At 41.7% G+C, this 18,744-nt stretch overlaps 1 protein-coding gene across 1 annotated transcript in view; it reads left to right on the top strand.

Annotated features, from left to right (window-relative positions):
* Nucleotides 1-5,837, top strand: part of PSMB2 (proteasome 20S subunit beta 2) — a 45,421-nt gene extending 39,584 nt beyond the window's left edge. The window contains exons 5-6 of the mRNA XM_075334059.1: nt 4,611-4,660; nt 5,645-5,837. Of these exons, the coding sequence (XP_075190174.1) occupies nt 4,611-4,660; nt 5,645-5,746 (152 nt within the window). The 3' untranslated portion in view covers nt 5,747-5,837. The remainder of the gene's footprint in view (nt 1-4,610; nt 4,661-5,644) is intronic.
* Nucleotides 5,838-18,744: the final 12,907 nt, after the last annotated feature.

Raw genomic sequence — 18,744 nt, 5'->3', positions numbered from 1 at the left:
CCAAACCCTAGTGTGATCTGGTAAGTCGGAATAGAAGTCACATGAGTGAGAAGACTAGAACAGCGCTGGAAACCTGGGAAGGCGGCGAGTATATTAATGCACCTACACTTACAGTACATATATATTTTATAGAGGTTTAGCTGTGTGTGTGTGTGACATGGCCTTGTTTTGTAATTAGATTGTCGAGCATTAGGGCTCATGCAGACTACCAATAAATCAGATGTGTACTATGTGATATTTTGTCGGACAGCACACTGACCCATGTTATTCAGTGGGGTAGGGCAGATTACTGCTTTTTGTTTTGTTTTTTTTGTTTTTTTTATTCGTGTGTAGAAAAAAAAAAGCTGCTGCGTGCGGTTGACTCTTTTTGGATGAGACTCGCCCATTGAAGTCTATGGGTGCGAGAAAAAATCTTATCCAATTTTTATGGATACATTGCAATTTTGTAGCATATGAGACTGTAAATGGTTTTGTAAATTAATAACATATGAGGAAAAGAAAAAAACAAATTGTATACATATGACAAGCGAGAAAAATAAAAATTGTTCCACTTTTCTGCCTAAAAATCAGACCTTTTTATACGCTTGTGAGACCCCAGCCTTACTCGCGTTCCCCAAACATTTGGGCTTTTAAAATAAATGTTTGAGTTGGAGCGTCTTAAATATGGTGCTTATGCTAAGGGCCATTTTTCCCCAAAACTTGTCCTAAATACATTGATAAATGTGCACTGTTATGTCATAACCACAATATCTTGCATTTCTCTGGTGAAACGTTAGGAAATGACTGACTTTTAGAAGCTGAGATGAAAGTAATTAGCATTAACGTATTTATTTATTTTAAGTATTTTTTTTCTCTTTATCACTTGGGGGAATGTGGGACCTGGATGTAGCAGAATCCAGTGAGTTTAGTTCGGTTGCTTTGCAATGCAGCCCTGTAAGCATGCGATCCCAGTGCTGAGAAGTTAGTGTGATAACACCCACACCTTGCTGGGGCACAGAGTACCCCCTGGTGGGACCTTAGTATCACCTACACCCTCCTCCATTCCTTCAGGTCTCTTTCTGTGTCAGGTTATCAATCAATCATTGCTAAGTGTATACCATAGTGTATATAGAGCAGGGCTGTGTACAGTTTGATTGGTAAACCTTGCACGTGTGTATTAGTAATATAGCTAACTGATATAATGTGATATTTCATATGCATTCACACTTTTTCCACTGTGTGACTACGTCTTACATTAATTTACTTAGCTCTAGATCATGTCATTTCCATATTTATTATGTACGTGTCAGTCAATGGCTTATGAACGGAGGGAATATGAGTGCTGTCTAATGCAAAATCGCCGTGCAGTGAAGTGTCATTTATGTGGATTGATTGGCGCATTATACGACCTCTGCTTTGTAAATATACACTGATCGGCGGTCGTTTACAGAGGCAGACTGTGCTTAGCAATCCTCACTGAGAGCATGGTCCTTATCCTCAGCAGCTCGAACCCGGTGTCCACTGGACAATACGCTGCCGATAATCGTTTTTGCAGCAATAAAGATCATTTCACCAATCTGCGAGCGTCTTTGCTTGTTCACGCCCAAAGAATATTGTGAAATGAGTATTTCTAGGACCGTTCCTTCAAGATTATCTTGGAGTCTAAGGCCCTGTGCGCATGCTGTGGATTTACCGCGGATTTTGCCACGGATTTTCTGCAGAAAATGTGTCTAACACTGCTGCAGTCATTCCCCAGCAAATCCTATGGGTTTTAAAAAAAATGCTGTGCGCACAGTTTTTTTTTTTTTTTGTTTTTTATACCCCCAGATTTACCCTTGGATTTTCCACTGTGGAATTAATGAGCATGTCACTTCTTTTCTGCCAGTACCTGCTGTTTTTCCATAGATAATGGTAAAAATCCGCAGGGACCAACCTGTGGCAAACTGCGGATTTCGCTGCGGTTTTTTACCGCGGGTGCGCGATTCTTTAAGAGGGTCCGGATTTTCCTTAAGAAAAAGGCACTTTCTAGTGTGCACATGGCCTAAAATGGACTTCCTAGGCTTTACAGGTCAGAAGATAACATGGGTGAAGTTTTATGGTCTATGACAGACAATTCCTTTAACTGCAGCAATTATTAAAGTGCCTGGACCCAAACAACAATGCAAAGTTTCCAAACTCCCGACAGTGCTTCATCAATGGATTTCAAGAAGTTTCTCCTGATACTGTAAGCTTAGAGTACGGAACAAGTTGGTCATCCCACTTTATTAGTAACTTGTCCAAAGACAAAGCACCTTAAACCAATACTACTCAGCATGAAGCTGATGGTAAAGTCGATCACCCCGCCTTAGAGCCACTCACAATAGCCTGGGGTGGTGTATGGAGACTGCTGCTAGTTTTGGGAAGGTGGTGCTTTCCTCCTAGACTCAGAGGACTGGAATGCCGTCATGCCTCCTTCAGCAACATGACTAATTGATTGGGAGTTTTTGTCTCATATGGAACATGTTTCTTTCCCATGAAAGTTATATTGTTTCATTGGGAATGTGTACATTTAAAGGGAACCTGTCATCAGAAATTTAGCTATAAAGCTAAAAGTTCCCCCCTCTGCAGCTCCTGGGCTGCATTCTAGGAAGCTTCCTATAGTTTTTTTTGGCACCTTTTTATAGCAAAATAAACACTTTGTAAACTGGTACCTTTTTCGTATGTAAATTTCTAAAATCGTCCATGGGGGCGGGCTGCCTGGGGTCCGTTGCTGTCCTCCTGTAGATTTACGCCGCCCCCGAACGCTGAATTTCAAAAGCTCAGGACGCCGCCCGTGGTCCCGCGCATGCGCTGTTCCACTGTAGCGGTGCCGTGCACGTGTGACCGCTAGTGACGCTTTGCGCGGGCACGAGGTTATGGGCGGCGCTGTGAGTGTCATCGGTAAGTGCCGCCCATAACCTCGTGACCGCACTTTCCTCTATGACTCCAGCGTTATGCGCAAGCGCTCGCTGGCCTGATGCCCGGACGTCCCCTCCTTCCCATCCTGCTCAGCAGCAGGAAATAGATAGGAAGGAGGGGACGTCCGGGCATCAGGCCAGCGAGCGCTTGCGCATAACGCTGGAGTCATAGGGGAAAGTGCGGTCACGAGGTTATGGGCGGAACTTACTGATGACTCTCACAGCGCCGCGCCATAACCTCGTGCCCCGCGCAAAGCGTCACTAGCTGTCACACGTGCACGCAGTGCACGGCACCGCTACAGTGGAACAGCGCATGCGCGGGACCACGGGCACCCAGGGGCGGCGTCCTGAGCTTTTGAAATTCAGCGTTCGGGGGCGGCGTAAATCTGCAGGAGGACAGCAACGGACCCCGGCAGCCCGCCCCCATGGATGATTTTAGAAATTTGCATACCAAAAGGTACCAGTTTACAAAGTGTTTATTTTGGTATAAAAGGTGCCAAAAAAACTATAGGAAGCTTCCTAGAATGCAGCCCAGGAGCTGCAGAGGGGGGAACTTTTAGCTTTATAGCTAAATTTCTGATGACAGGTTCCCTTTAATTACGGGCGCAAGCTTGCGGTTTCCTATAATTGGTTTCTTTGCTGTATTTTTCAGAGTGTTTTTTTAACATAAGGGGGAAAAAAACTCCCATCTCTTTCTGCTGCTTGGTAATGTATGCGTGTGCAAAGAGCCCATCCCTGTAGACCATGTCGCTCTTGTTCCTACAAGGCTAACAATTTTAAGTCCACATTGGGGATTGGCACAAAGCTAATGTAAATTCAGTGGTACGAAACAATACTGTTTCATTTTTTTTTTATTTTTCCTTTTATAAATTTTTAAATGACTATTCTCATCTTCAGCATTTATGGCACTTCTACAATAAACTGACCCAACAGAACAGGCAGCTTGGCAGTTATCCATTAGGGTACCATCCCCACGATCAGGGTTCACAGCGTTTTGGATGCAGCATGTTTCAGCTGCGTCCAAAACGCTGTGATGTACAGTACAAGCACAGTGGATGGGATTTCTAGAAATCCTGTGCTCACTGTGCGTGCATTGCTCAGCGTAAACTGACCTGCGGTGTGGCTTTCGGGGCCGCAAGCATGTGAATTTATTGCTGCAGAGCTACAAGTGTTCTACGCAGGAAGAACAGAAAAGCGAAGGAGACTTGCGGTCCTGCAGGTCAGGACTCGCCACATCCAGAACGCAGCAGGTCCTGATCGTGGGCATGTACCCTTAGGATCCTGACCTGCGAGGCCACGAGTCTCCATTGGAGACCGCAGCTGCTCGTGCCCACAATCTGTGTTCGGGGCTCAGCGGTCTCTTGCTGTGTTCTCCCTGCGGAGAACGCTTGCGACTCCGCAGCAAAAAATTGATATTTTTGCGGCTCGGAGAGCCACACCGCAGTTCGGTTTATGCTGCGGGCCGTACACGCACAGGAGGCCAGGAGATTTCTATAAGTCCATTCACTGTGCTTGTTCTGTACAATGCAGTGTTTTGGACACAGCTGAAACACGCTGCATCCAAAACGCTGTGAACCTTGATCGTGGGCACACACCCTTAAACAGATTTTTTTCTGAATACTTTAAGCTTTATATACATCTTTATATATACCCATCATTTTCATTCCTAATTGTTACATTCTGGTTTCATTGTAGATCTCACACGGGAAGAGGCCACGGAGCTTCTAAAGAAATGTATTGCAGAGGTAAGAAATTTTGCTTAAAATCAGTCATCAAATGTCATTTCTAGTCAGCCAGATTCTGTTTGTTTTGTACAATGCTTCTTAGTTCCCTATGGAACAAGCCATATTGAAATAATAAGGGTCAGGACTAATGTCGTTATTCGAACTTGCCATAGACCTCAGACAGATGATGTGTAAGAAGTATAGGACAATCCCTCCAGCATCATAAGACACAAAACCCTCATACCGATGATTTCATACAAAAATCAAATGTCTGTGTAGCTGCCCTTTTTATATGGTGACCTATTGGTTTCTGAAAAATACAATGCATTATTACATTCTGCTTTCCGAACGCGGTCGAACGTTAAGACAATACAAACTTAGACTATAGTCTTAAAATTCACCCAGCTCTTCAGTGACTTGTACTGTTACATTTAGCGTACCTCAAAGTGTGGTCTAAGATTACACCATCTAACAGTTGGCTTCCATTGGTCTGCTGACTTATAACTAACTATGGTGCCGTTTTGGCGCACAGGATCACCTTTTAGGCCATGACAAGTGTTATAATACTTCACACCCCATACCGTAAAAAAATTATTCTAAAATAGATAACTTTTTTCGCTCAAATTGGACCAGAATTCTGACTCATGTAATTAAATAAGTCAACCCCATTGTCTCAGAACATGCTTCTGCTATAAGCTACAGTTATCGGTCTATGAAACTAAATGTTGAGTACATGTGCTTCTAGTAACTAAGCGCAATGGCTCCTTTTTCATCGTATTTGACGGTCACAACACCTTCTTTGCTGAGAGCCATCTCTTAGGAGATCAGCGATCAAGCCTAGTCATAATATTTGCGTTCACCTGCATAATTCACTGGTAACAGTCTGCTAAATTTAGCCATTCGACCCTGTTCTGACTCTTTCGCATTCATATAATTTATGTTCACACCTTTTTAGAAGAAGCCGCTTGCTTACACACACCTTTTTTATTTGTTTTTGTCTTTCAGCTGAAGAAGCGGTTTATCCTGAGCCTGCCTTCTTTCACCGTGCGGGTCATTGATAAGGATGGGATCCATGATTTAGAGTCCATTCCAGCATCAAGTGTATAATCCTTCATCCCCTATTGTTCATTTTTTACTTTGATTTCTACCACTTTTGAAAACTTATTTCAATAAAGTATGGGTCTGTTATAAGGAGAAATGGTCTGAATGATGTGATTAATGAAAGATCTCAGTATGAACCTAAAAACGGCCAAGAACCATAAATGTTTCTTTCCCATTGGCTTTAACCCTCCACCATGGTAAATGGCCCTAGGTTAAAGCTCCTGAAATTTGGCAAGATCACATCTGGTCACAAGCTCTAAAGCTTAATAATTTTATATGTACCTACAAAGATGATTATAATAAAAATAAAAAAAAAATACAATCTGTACCGCATAAAAAAAGGCCTTAGTGAAAGTTAAAAACTAAGCCTGTTGCAAAGAGGAGAGGCACAAATGTGAAAAACAGAAACGTCCCATCATTAGGAACCATTCTGGTCTGGCCACGAAGAGGTTAATTTGGAGTTCTTTTATAACAGCCATGTTCCGTGACTATACAGGAGAGAGAACTGTGGAAAAAAGCGCACATAGGGTCTTATCCGATGATAAATGGAGATATAACAACAGCACAGGTACTCACCTGCTATGGTTGTGACAGGCACAAGTCCTGGGAAAGCCGAAACAATTGAATGTAAAGAAAGCGGAAAGCTGCAGCCCCGATTATAGCCGTGGAAAAAACAATTGAGATAAAAGAATCGGGTTTGATGCTGCGCTAAAAACCACAATATCACAAAGTTGTAAAAAATTCCTTTTCTTTATTTCCAAAGGTCTACATGTTTCAAAGGCATGTCCGCCTTCTTCATCAGGACAAGGAAAAAATAAAAGAACAGCCTAACACATGCTGCACCCAGAGGATACATATATACCACTGAAAGGGAGTGGTCGTAGTCGGAGATGACGTCATCTGTCAAATGACTAAGCTACACGTGAAGCAAACAGAAAAGGGTGAAAAAAATGGGGGAAGTTGTACAAAAGGGAAAAAGGAAAAGGGTAAATTGGTGTAAGTGAAGAGATAATGTTCCCAATAAAAACATAAGAAAAATATGAATGAAAAGAAATCAAAAATGAAATGAAAAATTTTGTGTGTATATGTATATATATATGTGTGTTTGTGTGTGTGTGTGTGTGTGTGTGTGTATGTGTGTGTGTATGTGTATATATATATATATATTATACAGTGAATGCGTCCCATGATGGTTTAGAGTGCAGAAAGGATGAATCCTTGTGAACTAGAGAAAAGCTGTGCCCAATTTTTAGAATACTATACCTTTTAAAAGGGAATATGTAGTATAAGAAACGTGAAAAAGGACCCTTCATATAAAAAGGGGAATCATGATAAATTTAATATGGGATATGCATATGTACCCAGACAGAGGTGTTGAGTGAGAAAGATGAACGTAACATGAAAAACCCCATCGCGCGTGCGCAGGCAAAGGTTACTAGAAAGAAGACCAATTGACTGAGAAAGGTAAAAAAAAGTCAGGGAAAAAATGAAATGCGCGTGCGCAACACGCTCATTGCTAGAACACCGGCACTTCCAGAAGGGGTGAATGGAGTTCAAAGAAAGAGGGAAAAAAAGTTCAATTGGTGCTGCTGCTTTGTAGCATATGTCCGTGGTAGGGAATGAAACTGCTCAGGAGCGGGGAAAGAAAGCAAATAAAAAGGTGTTGAGGGAGTGAAACAAAAAGGAAGAAAGAACGGAATAAGAGTATAAAAATGTCTGACAAAACTACAGATGTGCAAGGTTGAAAAAAGGGGAAAATGTATGGTGATAAAGAAAAAGGAATACATGTACACTTGGGTACGAAAAAATACACACGATGCTCCATTAAAAACACAATTATAAAAACATCTGTATAAAAATGAAATTATGATTACAATCATATAAAACATGTAGATAAAGGATATATATTAGACATATAAAATTTAAAAGAAACGCGCTCAATTTAAAGGAATAGATAAACTGACACATATAATAAAGGACAACTCAAATGACCCCTACAGGAATAAAAACTATATCCATATCCAGGTGACATTGACCTCCATAACTCAATGTGCAGATGCAACTAAAATATAACCGTAATGAATAAAAAGGGGAAGGGGAGGGGGAAAAACACCCATGGATGAAGAAAGGGGATGTGGATAAAAACATTAATATTCAATGAAAAAGTATGAAAAATATATATGAAATATATGGGAAAAATCAAAAGGGGGGAAATGATATGAACATGCTTAAGATATATAAAAACGGGGATGAACAAACAAGAAAAAATAAAGGACTAAAGGTCAATAAAAAAAGGTCAGTGACCTCATTGAGACCATGAGGTTTTAAGGTACCCAGCTTATGAATCCAAAAAGTCTCTTTTTTGCTGAGCAATTCCAATCTGTTGGGTGTGTCAGTGGTAACATGTTCTATCGGGGTGATTTTGAGAGACCACATTTTATTGTGAAATAGGGCACAATGTCTAGAAAGACCATGCAGCATGAAACCGACCTTCACATTGTGTCGATGGGAATTCAGTCTGTTGTGTAGAGCCTGACTAGTCCTCCCCACGTACTGTTTGCTGCAAAAACAGTCAATCAAATAGATAACATGGTCTGTCTGACAAGTCATATGGTGCTTAATGGGAAAATTCTCAAGTCCCTTATTGGAGAAAAAAGACGTTCTACTGTGACAAATGCTTCTACAGCACAAGCAGTTCCTAACATTGCACCTGAAAGACCCAACTGTAGAAATATTAGTGACCATTTTTAGGGGGCCCTTCAGTCTGCTGGGGGCTACCATATTTTTAATAGTCGGGGCTCTTCGGAAAGTGATTCCAGGCTGGGGGGGTAAGGTGTCTCTGAGAATCGGGTCATTTAAGAGGATGTTCCAATGCTTGGAAAATATTTTCCTGATACTGAGGTTATCGCTACTATACGTGGTAATGAAATTAAGAGCAAAACCATTATTCGTAAGGGTCTCATTTCTAGCCTCAATTTGAGAAAATGGGGATTTTTTGGGGGATTTTTTGGAGGTGAGGAGATCCTTTTGCTCCAAAGGTCTGGTCGTATTGAATGCTCTTTTCAGTAAATACATGGGATAATTCTTCTCTAGGAAGCGGTCCCTCAGAGTACCTACTTGAGCATTAAAATCTTCCCTCATCGTGCAATTCCTCCTAATTCTCTTATATTGGTTAACAGGTATATTTTGTAACCATTTGTTATAGTGCTCACTGCTAAAATCAATGTAGCTGTTCGCATCCACCTGTTTAAAAAAGGTCTTAGTATGGATCCTATTATTTTGGTGAAAAATGGTCAGATCCAGGAAGTGGATGGCCCTGTCATGGACCGTTGGTGTGAAATCTAAACCCCAGGTGTTACTATTTAATGCAGCCAGGAAAGAATTGATATCGCTCCGATCGTTGTCCCATATGAAGAACAAATCGTCTATGAACCTTCTATAGACAACAATGCCATTGACATGATCCTCATCAAAAATATGCAAAATTTCAAAAAGTCCCATAAAGAGATTTGCATAAGTGCAAGCTGCTTTTGATCCCATTGCTGTTCCGATTCGTTGGTGGTACAGTTTATCAGAAAATGTGAAAAAGTTATTATGTAATATGAAGCTCATGGCCTCCAGAATAAACTCCTTCTGTACAACAGGAAATCTGCTGTCATTTTTGAGGAAGTACAGAAAGCTGTAAAGACCCAGTATATGAGAAATATTAGAGTATAATGCGGAAACATCGATGGTGACAAATAAATAGGAGCATTTCCAAGGAATCTTATTGATAATGTCTATAAGATGGGCCGAGTCCCTTAGATGACTCCTTAGACTTAACACATGTGGCTGCATTAGCTGATCTATATAAGCCGCTAGATTGGCAGTGAGGGAATTTATGCCCGAGATGATTGGGCGCCCCGGGGGATTAATTGGATCCTTGTGCAGTTTAGGTAAGTGGTAAAAAAATGCTATACTTGGATTATTTATTTGTAGAAACTTTTTTTCAGAAGCGTCAAAAATATTGTTATCAATGGCCTTCTGTATCAAGGCCTTATAAGATGTCACCGCAGACTCGTAATTAGACCATTCAACTGTATGGTAGTAAATGGGGTCTGATTAAAATCCTCAAAGCTTCCCCCATATAATCTGCCCTATTTTGAACCACTATACCCCCTCCCTTATCCGCAGATCTGATGACAATATCCTGATTTTCTTTGAGGTTTGATAAGGCTAATCTCTCCTTTTTGGACAGGTTGTATTTGATGCCTTTTTTAGTGCCTATCACATTATTGAGATCCGATAGAATTAAATCGCTGAATGTCTTTATATGATGCCCTTGGCTGCCTGTAGGGTAAAACTTAGATTTAGGCTTGACTTTGGCATGGAAATAAGGGGGATCCGTTGGGGGGACTAGTGAAATACTATTGTCGGTGGGAAGGGAATTATTTTTTATTAAAAAATGCCTTTTTAAAGTTAATTTCCGGATGTAATTTTGTACATCTAGAAAAACATCAAATTCTTTCGATCTGTAAGAAGGACAAAAAAGACCCTTGTGGAGTATTGACTTTTCCCATTCGTCGAGGACATAAGTGGAGAGGTTGAAGATATTACTAGTGCCCTCTTGGGGTTTTGGCCCTATGCTAGCCTTATTTCTTTTCTGTTGGAGCCGGCGTCCTGCTCGGCTCCCCCTGATGTATTTTTTCTTTTTTTTTGTTGCAGATTTTGGGAGGAGAAAGTCTTTTATTAGACTTTCCTTGTTTGCCCTGACCGAGGGCAAAAAAGGAACCAATGGGACAATATTAAGTGTATTGTCTATGGTAATTGTTTTGCTGGTAGTAGGATTATTGGCAGTCTGTATTGCTGGTGTGACTTGTGTTGATGGGGAGAGAGTGAAATTCTCGTGAGTAGTCAAATTCAAAAGGTCAATGAAATCATTGTCATCCTGAGAATTACCTATACCATCCGATGTATTGCACATACTATGTGATTCAAAAAGTTCCCTCTCCTTTCTGATCTTTTCAATTTGAAGCCTAATTTTAGCCAAATGTTCTCGAGTTTCATTGGGGTCTCCCAGATCTGTATTTAACTAAGCTGTGCCGTTAGTGTCCATGGATATGGGTTTAGTGCTGGTGCTGGAGTTTTGTACGGTGCTAGACCGCGAGAAAACTTCATCAGCCAACTGGTCAATAGTGTCTGGAACCCTCTTATAAGTCCTTTTGACAGTGGGCCGGTGGGCATCAGATGGGGGAATAACCACAGCATTGTGGGGATTAGAATTATTGGGAGGGTTGGATTTGGAGGTTTTACGGTATTTAGTATTAACATAGCTCCTACCATTAGTAGAGCTAGGCCTTCTAGGAATAAATTTACTTGAAGAAACTGAATGTGCCTCAGTGTTAACAGGGGTTCTGATGATATAGTCCTGCCTGTCCCTCTGAAGCTTTCTGGATTTACGGATGATGGTGTCATGCTCCATCTGGGAAAGGCGGGTATTAATACCTGAATTTATGAATTTATATTCCGGATGCAGATTATAACAGGTTAAATCCTTATACAGGGATGAAATCTTGTCTATAGATGCTGTAGCAATGCTAGTCCTTTTTTGGTATAAACAAAGAAGCATACCTTGCATGCAGTCCATCAAAAGTTTGTTCCATTCTGCCGTGAATAGCAAATCCTGTGGGAAGGGGGAACCGTGTTGGATCCTTAAACCCCTTGGGCAAAGTCTTTCCTCCATGTAAATTGATAAGAACCTTGCATCAAGACTGAAATGGGGTTCCTCTTTCAAAGCGTCCTCCAAACAATGAAAAACTTTCCTCATGTTTGCAGAGTCCTCCTCCGTGAAGGGTGGTGGAAAGTCCGTGTCGATGTCCAAAACCTCTTGCTGTCCAACTGTGCGTTGGATGAGCCTCTCTCTCGAAGATAAGCGATTATCGAAATAATCCATGCCGGTGGTGAGATTATGTGTTGAGCCCCTGCTGCTCTTTCCACAAAGGAATGGAAATTGGTCTTAAAGCCAAAAACCGGTAGTAAACGTCAGAGAGAACTGTGGAAAAAAGCGCACATAGGGTCTTATCCGATGATAAATGGAGATATAACAACAGGACAGGTACTCACCTGCTATGGTTGTGACAGGCACAACTTCTGGGAAAGCCGAAACAATTGAATGTAGAGAAAGCGGTAAGCTGCAGCCCCGATATAGCCGTGGAGAAAAACAATTGAGATAAAAGAATCGGGTTTGATGCTGCGCTAAAAACCACAATATCACAAAGTTGTAAAAAATTCCTTTTCTTTATTTCCAAAGGTCTACGCGTTTCAAAGGCATGTCCGCCTTCTTCATCAGGACAAGGAAAAAATAAAAGAACAGGCTAACACATGCTGCACCCAGAGGATACATCTATACCACTGAAAGGGAGTGGTCACGTATGCGGAGATGACGTCATCTGTCAAATGACTAAGCTACACGTGAAGCAAACAGAAAAGGGTGAAAAAAATGGGGGAAGTTGTACAAAAGGGAAAAAGGAAAAGGGTAAATTGGTGTAAGTGAAGAGATAATGTTCCCAATAAAAACATAAATAAGAAAAATATGTTTTATATGATTGTAATCATCATTTCATTTTTATACAGATGTTTTTATAATTGTGTTTTTAATGGAGCATCGTGTGTATTTTTTCGTACCCAAGTGTACATGTATTCCTTTTTCTTTATCGCCATACATTTTCCCCTTTTTTCAACCTCGCACATCTGTAGTTTTGTCAGACATTTTTATACTCTTATTCCGTTCTTTCTTCCTTTTTGTTTCACTCCCTCAACACCTTTTTATTTGCTTTCTTTCCCCGCTCCTGAGCAGTTTCATTCCCTACCACGGACATATGCTACAAAGCAGCAGCACCAATTGAACTTTTTTTCCTCTTTCTTTGAACTCCATTCACCCCTTCTGGAAGTGCCGGTGTTCTAGCAATGAGCGTGTTGCGCACGCGCATTTCATTTTTTCCCACGCTCCTGACCTTTTTTTTACCTTTCTCAGTCAATTGGTCTCCTTCTTTCTAGTAACCTTTGCCTGCGCACGCGCGATGGGGTTTCTCATGTTACGTTCATCTTTCTCACTCAACACCTCTGTCTGGGTACATATGCATATTGCATATCCCATATTAAATTTATCATGATTCCCCCTTTTTTATATGAAGGGTCCTTTTTCACGTTTCTTATACTACATATTCCCTTTTTAAAGGTATAATATTCTAAAAATTGGGCACAGCTTTTCTCTAGTTCACAAGGATTCATCCTTTCTGCACTCTAAACCATCATGGGACGCATTCACTGTATATGAATATGTGTGTGTGTGTGTGTGTGTGTGTGTGTATATATATATATATATATATATATATATATATATATATATAAATATAATATATATATATATATATATATATATTTACATTTTAAAAAAAAATTCATTTTTGATTTTTTTTCATTCATATTTTTCTTATTTATGTTTTTATTGGTAAGATTATCTCTTCACTTACACCAATTTACCCTTTTCCTTTTTCCCTTTTGTACAACTTCCCCCATTTTTTTCACCCTTTTCTGTTTGCTTCACGTGTAGCTTAGTCATTTGACAGATGACGTCATCTCCGCATACGTGACCACTCCCTTTCAGTGGTATATATGTATCCTCTGGGTGCAGCATGTGTTAGGCTGTTATTTTATTTTTTCCTTGTCCTGATGAAGAAGGCGGACATGCCTTTGAAACGCGTAGACCTTTGGAAATAAAGAAAAGGAATTTTTTACAACTTTGTGATATTGTGGTTTTTAGCGCAGCATCAAACCCGATTCTTTTATCTCAATTGTTTTTCTCCGTGACTATACAGGTACAGTGCGGCTTTGTGACACTGCTGTGAGTACAAAAGTGTACAAGTGTGGAGGCGTAGCATTGGTATTGTGGGCAATGTAGTCACAAGGAATTAGATGAAAATGGAAACACCTATTAGAAATTGACTAAGAAAAATAACACTGAAACTGTGCAAAACAATGAAAAAATGCCATGAGATATATCTGTATATGAAATATATCTGCCACACTCGCCATGACAAAATTATTGGCTGCGCCTCGGAGGTAACCAGCTTTTGAAAAGTGTTTCTAAAGGCTGCTTTACACCAGACAATCTATCGTGCGATAGATCGTCGGGGTCACGGTTTTTTTGACGCACATCCGGCATCGCTGGCGATGCCGGCCTGTGTGACACCTCCTAGCGACGCAGTGTCGCTCACAAATCGTGAGTCGTGTACTGGTCGCTAGGTTCCATAATATCGGTTCTCAAATCGGGCGCCGGTTGTTCATCGTTCCCGTGGCATCACACGTCGCTCCGTGTGACACCACGGGAGCGATGAACATCGCGTACCTGCCTCCCGCGTCAGCCGCCGGCTCTGTGGAAGGAAGGAGGTGGGCGGGATGTTTACATCCTGCTAATCTCCGCCCCTCCGATTGGCCGGCGGCCGTGTGACGTCGCTGTGACGCCTAACGTCCCTCCCAAACCAGGAAGTGGACGTTCGCCGCCCACAGCGTGGTCGCACGAGAGGTAAGTATGTGTGACGGGGATTACCGACTTTGTGCGCCACTGGCAGCGATTTGCCCGTGACGCAAAAAGGACTGGGGCGGGTACGATCGATTGTGAAATCGCACAATCGGTCGTACCATGTAAAGCAGCCTTAAGTCCGTTTACTACACATAAAGCTACGATGTAGTATGCACCGCTGTGATAGCCATCGATTAGAGGGTTCATCTGAACAAAGCATAACCGGCAGGGCTACTCCAGCAGAAAATCCTGCCCCTGTGGCTACTTGTGGTCATTCCATCCAAGACCTATCTACTGCTGCTCCATAGTAGCTCTGGGTCTGGCGGTGATTGTGTGCATGTACGGTGTCTTTCTGTTGGTACTCATGATTACCTGGAGACAATGGAAGACTCTCTTGTGCTGCAATGCACAAATGATAGAGCACATCACAAAAGTTTGCACTAAAGAGTTTTGGGTGTTTTTGGTTTGTTTTTTTGTTTTTTTTAATGCTATTTTTGATCTATGAGAACTTTAAACTAGGACAGGATAATCTATTTGAATCCATGATTATGAGAATCTCTTGTCCTACAAATATTTTCTACAAAAATGGATAGAGACAGAAGAAGGCCCCTGTGTATGACTAAGGGCAAGGTTCCACTTGTGCATAGCTTCTGATGCGAGAGCATCGGTAGCGATATGCTAATGACCTTCTGATGCGAGAGCATCAGCCGAGGGTCATGTGACTGTGATGCGATCTTTCGATCGCATCACAGCTGTGGAGAAAAGGGAGGGAGCACTTTCTCCCCATCTCCTCCCCGGATTTTATCTGCGTACATCGCACTGCAGTCACATGACATGCATGCGAGTCTAGTGCAATGTTTCACATGCTCCCATAGACTTGTATGGGGTGCGTGTGCAGAGAATCGCTGCCAAACACAGCATGCTGCGATTCATTTCTCAGGTCAATATGACATGAGAAATGAATCACAGATGGGCACTGCGCCATAGTTTTCACTGGTGCGAGTGCAGTCCAATGTTTTATCGGATTGCACTTGCCCCTGCAAAACGCAAATGGAACCGAGGCCTAATACTGTATGTTGGCCCTTTGCAGTCCAAGACCTCATCATAATATACAATTCCACCTGTTTTGGAGATGGGGCCCCCTTACCTCTTGGCCTCCCTGCAATTGTACAGGTTGCACCAATGGTATGTCCGTCCTGGATTGTCTATATTTTTAGGTTCCATCTAACAGACCTATTTTATTTGCATATAAGTGGAGCAATGGAAGGGTACGCTCTTGGCCACACTGTGTAGGTGCCATCACTGACACTATGAGCACAGCTGGGCTCCAGCATTCTCGTGCGCATACTGAGATCAGACAGTTTTGCTGGGGGCACTGGCAATCATATACTTGGCCCTCATCCTACAACATGAGATGGTGTAATGCTGCACTATTCTCTGTCTAGGCCATGCCAGTTGTGCAACAAAGCCCCTAACCTGGTTGCAAATTAAAGTGGGGTTTTTTGTCTCGGGCGCTGTACCAGTAACGTGCAGTGCAAGTCTGATTTTTATAGGGGCTAATTCCCCTATATCACTGTATAAATAATCTGTTAATATTGATTTGGGTGACAGACTAATTGTTGATCAGTCCCCGACATTGGAGGAAACGTAGCCCACTGCTACCCACAAAACAGTGGTTTGTGCGTTTTCTCCCATGAATTGCTCACTTCAGATGCTTCCCCAACATTTCTATTTTTGGTCCCAGAATTTGATGCAAGTGCAAAAACTGAGCTTGTATCAATCCCGGGAGATAAAGGCTATGATACACAACAAGGACCTGCCTATATCTGAAACGGGTGGGCCTGAGCTCTGCCTGCTGCTGTTAACTCTTTAAATGCCTCAGTTGATCTCCTACCATGCACCCATCACCCCTTCTTTTCTAGTAATCCATTTGTGAGGTGCTCATGGTTTGCCATAACGACTAATTGCCGAGGGTCTGCTGGAGACCTGTCTCTTCCATGACTGTGTTCCCATGAAAACCAGCCTGTGGCTGGGCTTCACAAGAGATCGTGATTTATACTAGATGCTGCAATACTGTGGTATTTCTGTAGTACAAGCAAGTGGATGAACACTGGTTCAGGTCCTCTTAGAGGACTTAGAAAAAGGCCAATGAAAACAAAGGTCAATTCACCCTTTTCCTCCATAAAAAAAAAAATCCAAAAACAAAATAAAAAATTCACACTGGTATCGCTGTGTCTGAAAAAAAAAAGTCTAATTATCAAAATATAAAATTTGGCTCGATCACAAAAATGCCAAAAAAAGAGCATTATTTCCAGAATTGCATTTTTTTTTTTTTGTTGATGCAGCTTGATGAAAAATGCTAGTCCTAATGTTTTTTGACTTTTTTTCATTTACTTTTTGGACTTCTGTGAAATTCTGATGTAGTTTTGGGCCAGATTTTTGTAAGAATTCGGAAAATTCTGAAGCGGTTACAAACATTCAAGCATCACGGTTTGTGGCTTATGGTTACCTAAAGGCAGCATGTTCTTTTCATGGAAGGGAAATTACGAGACTTCATTGTATCATTTACTTATGTAGAATCTTTGCCTTGTTGGGTGTCAGTGCTGTTTATTTCTGTAGTAGAACTATGACATGGAAGTTAAAATGCTTCATTAATATTTACTGGGGATTTCTTTACACATACTCTACTTCAGAAATTTAAAGACCTGTCAACGCATTTTAATGTTTCTACGTGCATGAACCCAAGTATGGATGTTGAGCTGTTTTCGTTAGCATAGGTCTCTGATGTAAAGTCCTTCATATGGGGCAGATTAGCACATGAATCTGATCCTATTCACCTTTTTTAGAAATGTTATTCATTCCTTACGTTCCATACGGTTTTAGCTTTGTTTCGTAGTGGGGACTTGACCTTCCTCTCTTTAGTAGTTTGTGAGACGAAGCTGTGCTATAAGAGCTGTATGTTGGTTGTGTAACTCAGTCTCTTGAGATCGAAGTCTACTATATTTGGAAAGAGCCTTTAGGAATGAAAATCAGACATGGGGGATGGACTGTTTGAACTAGTAGATATCCGACTATTTCATTTACTTCCATCCACAGCAGGTGATTAATAAACATATAACAATTAGTCATTTCCCACACACCAGCCCCCATCCTCACGCCCTGGCAGTAGCAGAGGGCGGAGGGTGATGGTGCGAGGCAGCATATGTTATGCCTAGGGCATGGTTAGGATGTCAAATGTCCCTTCCCCCACTGGCAACAAGAAACTAGGGTCACACTCTTACAACCTGTCTAGTGGGCACCAAAATAAAATATACTGTTTCAGCACAGTGAAAACGTTATAAATATTCAACGTTCCTCCCAACTACATCTTAAGGCATGAAGTATAACGATTGTGTGATTGCGTTTGTTTATACATCTGACGTGAAAGCTCACAGATTCTGATTTGATGTTCTGTAAAGAATATTGGCTTATTATCTATAATGCAGTTGCTGCCTCTAAGGACAGTTGCATACCCTACACATAAATGGTGCCTGTATGACACAACAGGAGTGTTACAGTGAATGACATACCTCCTTTAATTTATACCACTGGAATATGCATTGCATATGCCTGCAGCATGTTGGAGAATATGAAACATGGCTCTATGCGATGTCAGGCTTGTCATAAACCAGGCACATTAGGTGTAATTGGAAATCCATGACCTGCATGCCAAATGTTGTTTGGGGTAGTAATGCCCCCTTATATAATAGATGTGAGCCCTCATGGGCAGCGACCTCTCTCCTCCTGTACCAGTCTGTGTTTTGTACTGTTTATTATTATTGTACTTGTCCCCATTATATTTACCCCTGTCACATGTAAAGCGCCATGGAATAAATGGAGCTATAATAAATAATAATGGCTGTAGGCCGATGATTGGCCAAGAACTCCTATGTTGTCTATGAGAGATCCTTTGCCAGGCTGTACTGGTAGCTGCTTCTCTTCCAAAGCACAAAAGGATCAGTAGTCAGAAATGGAACTTGTTGGAGCCTTTTTTCCCTGACATGATCAGTCTAGAGGTCCAGAATAAATCCAGAATAAAACTAGACTATCAGCCGATTTCGGTAGGTTTGGCCCAAATTACTGTCTAAAAAATGGATCGCAAATCTTTCCTGATCTTTCAGAAGTCCACAACATATTTGATTTTATGCTGAAGCTTCACATTAAGGCCTCCGACACACTCACGTGAAAATCACGCACGTGCCGAGAGACACGTATTTTCCCTGCGTGTTGCGTGCAGGTAAGTACGTGGCTCTGGTTCGTACGGGCCACGTGTGTTCTCCGCATGCTATCCGTGATAACATACGGAGAACAGGTAATTTGCATACTCGCGTGGTCCTTCCTGCTGTCCGTGGTGCTGATCTTCGGTCTCCAGCCCTCTCGTCTCCCCGCTGCTGCTGCTGCCAGG

Source organism: Anomaloglossus baeobatrachus, chromosome 2 (assembly GCF_048569485.1).
Source record: "Anomaloglossus baeobatrachus isolate aAnoBae1 chromosome 2, aAnoBae1.hap1, whole genome shotgun sequence".
Lineage (NCBI taxonomy): Eukaryota > Metazoa > Chordata > Amphibia > Anura > Aromobatidae > Anomaloglossus > Anomaloglossus baeobatrachus.
Note: the sequence above shows the minus strand (reverse complement) of the source record. Positions and strands in the feature narration are given on the sequence as shown.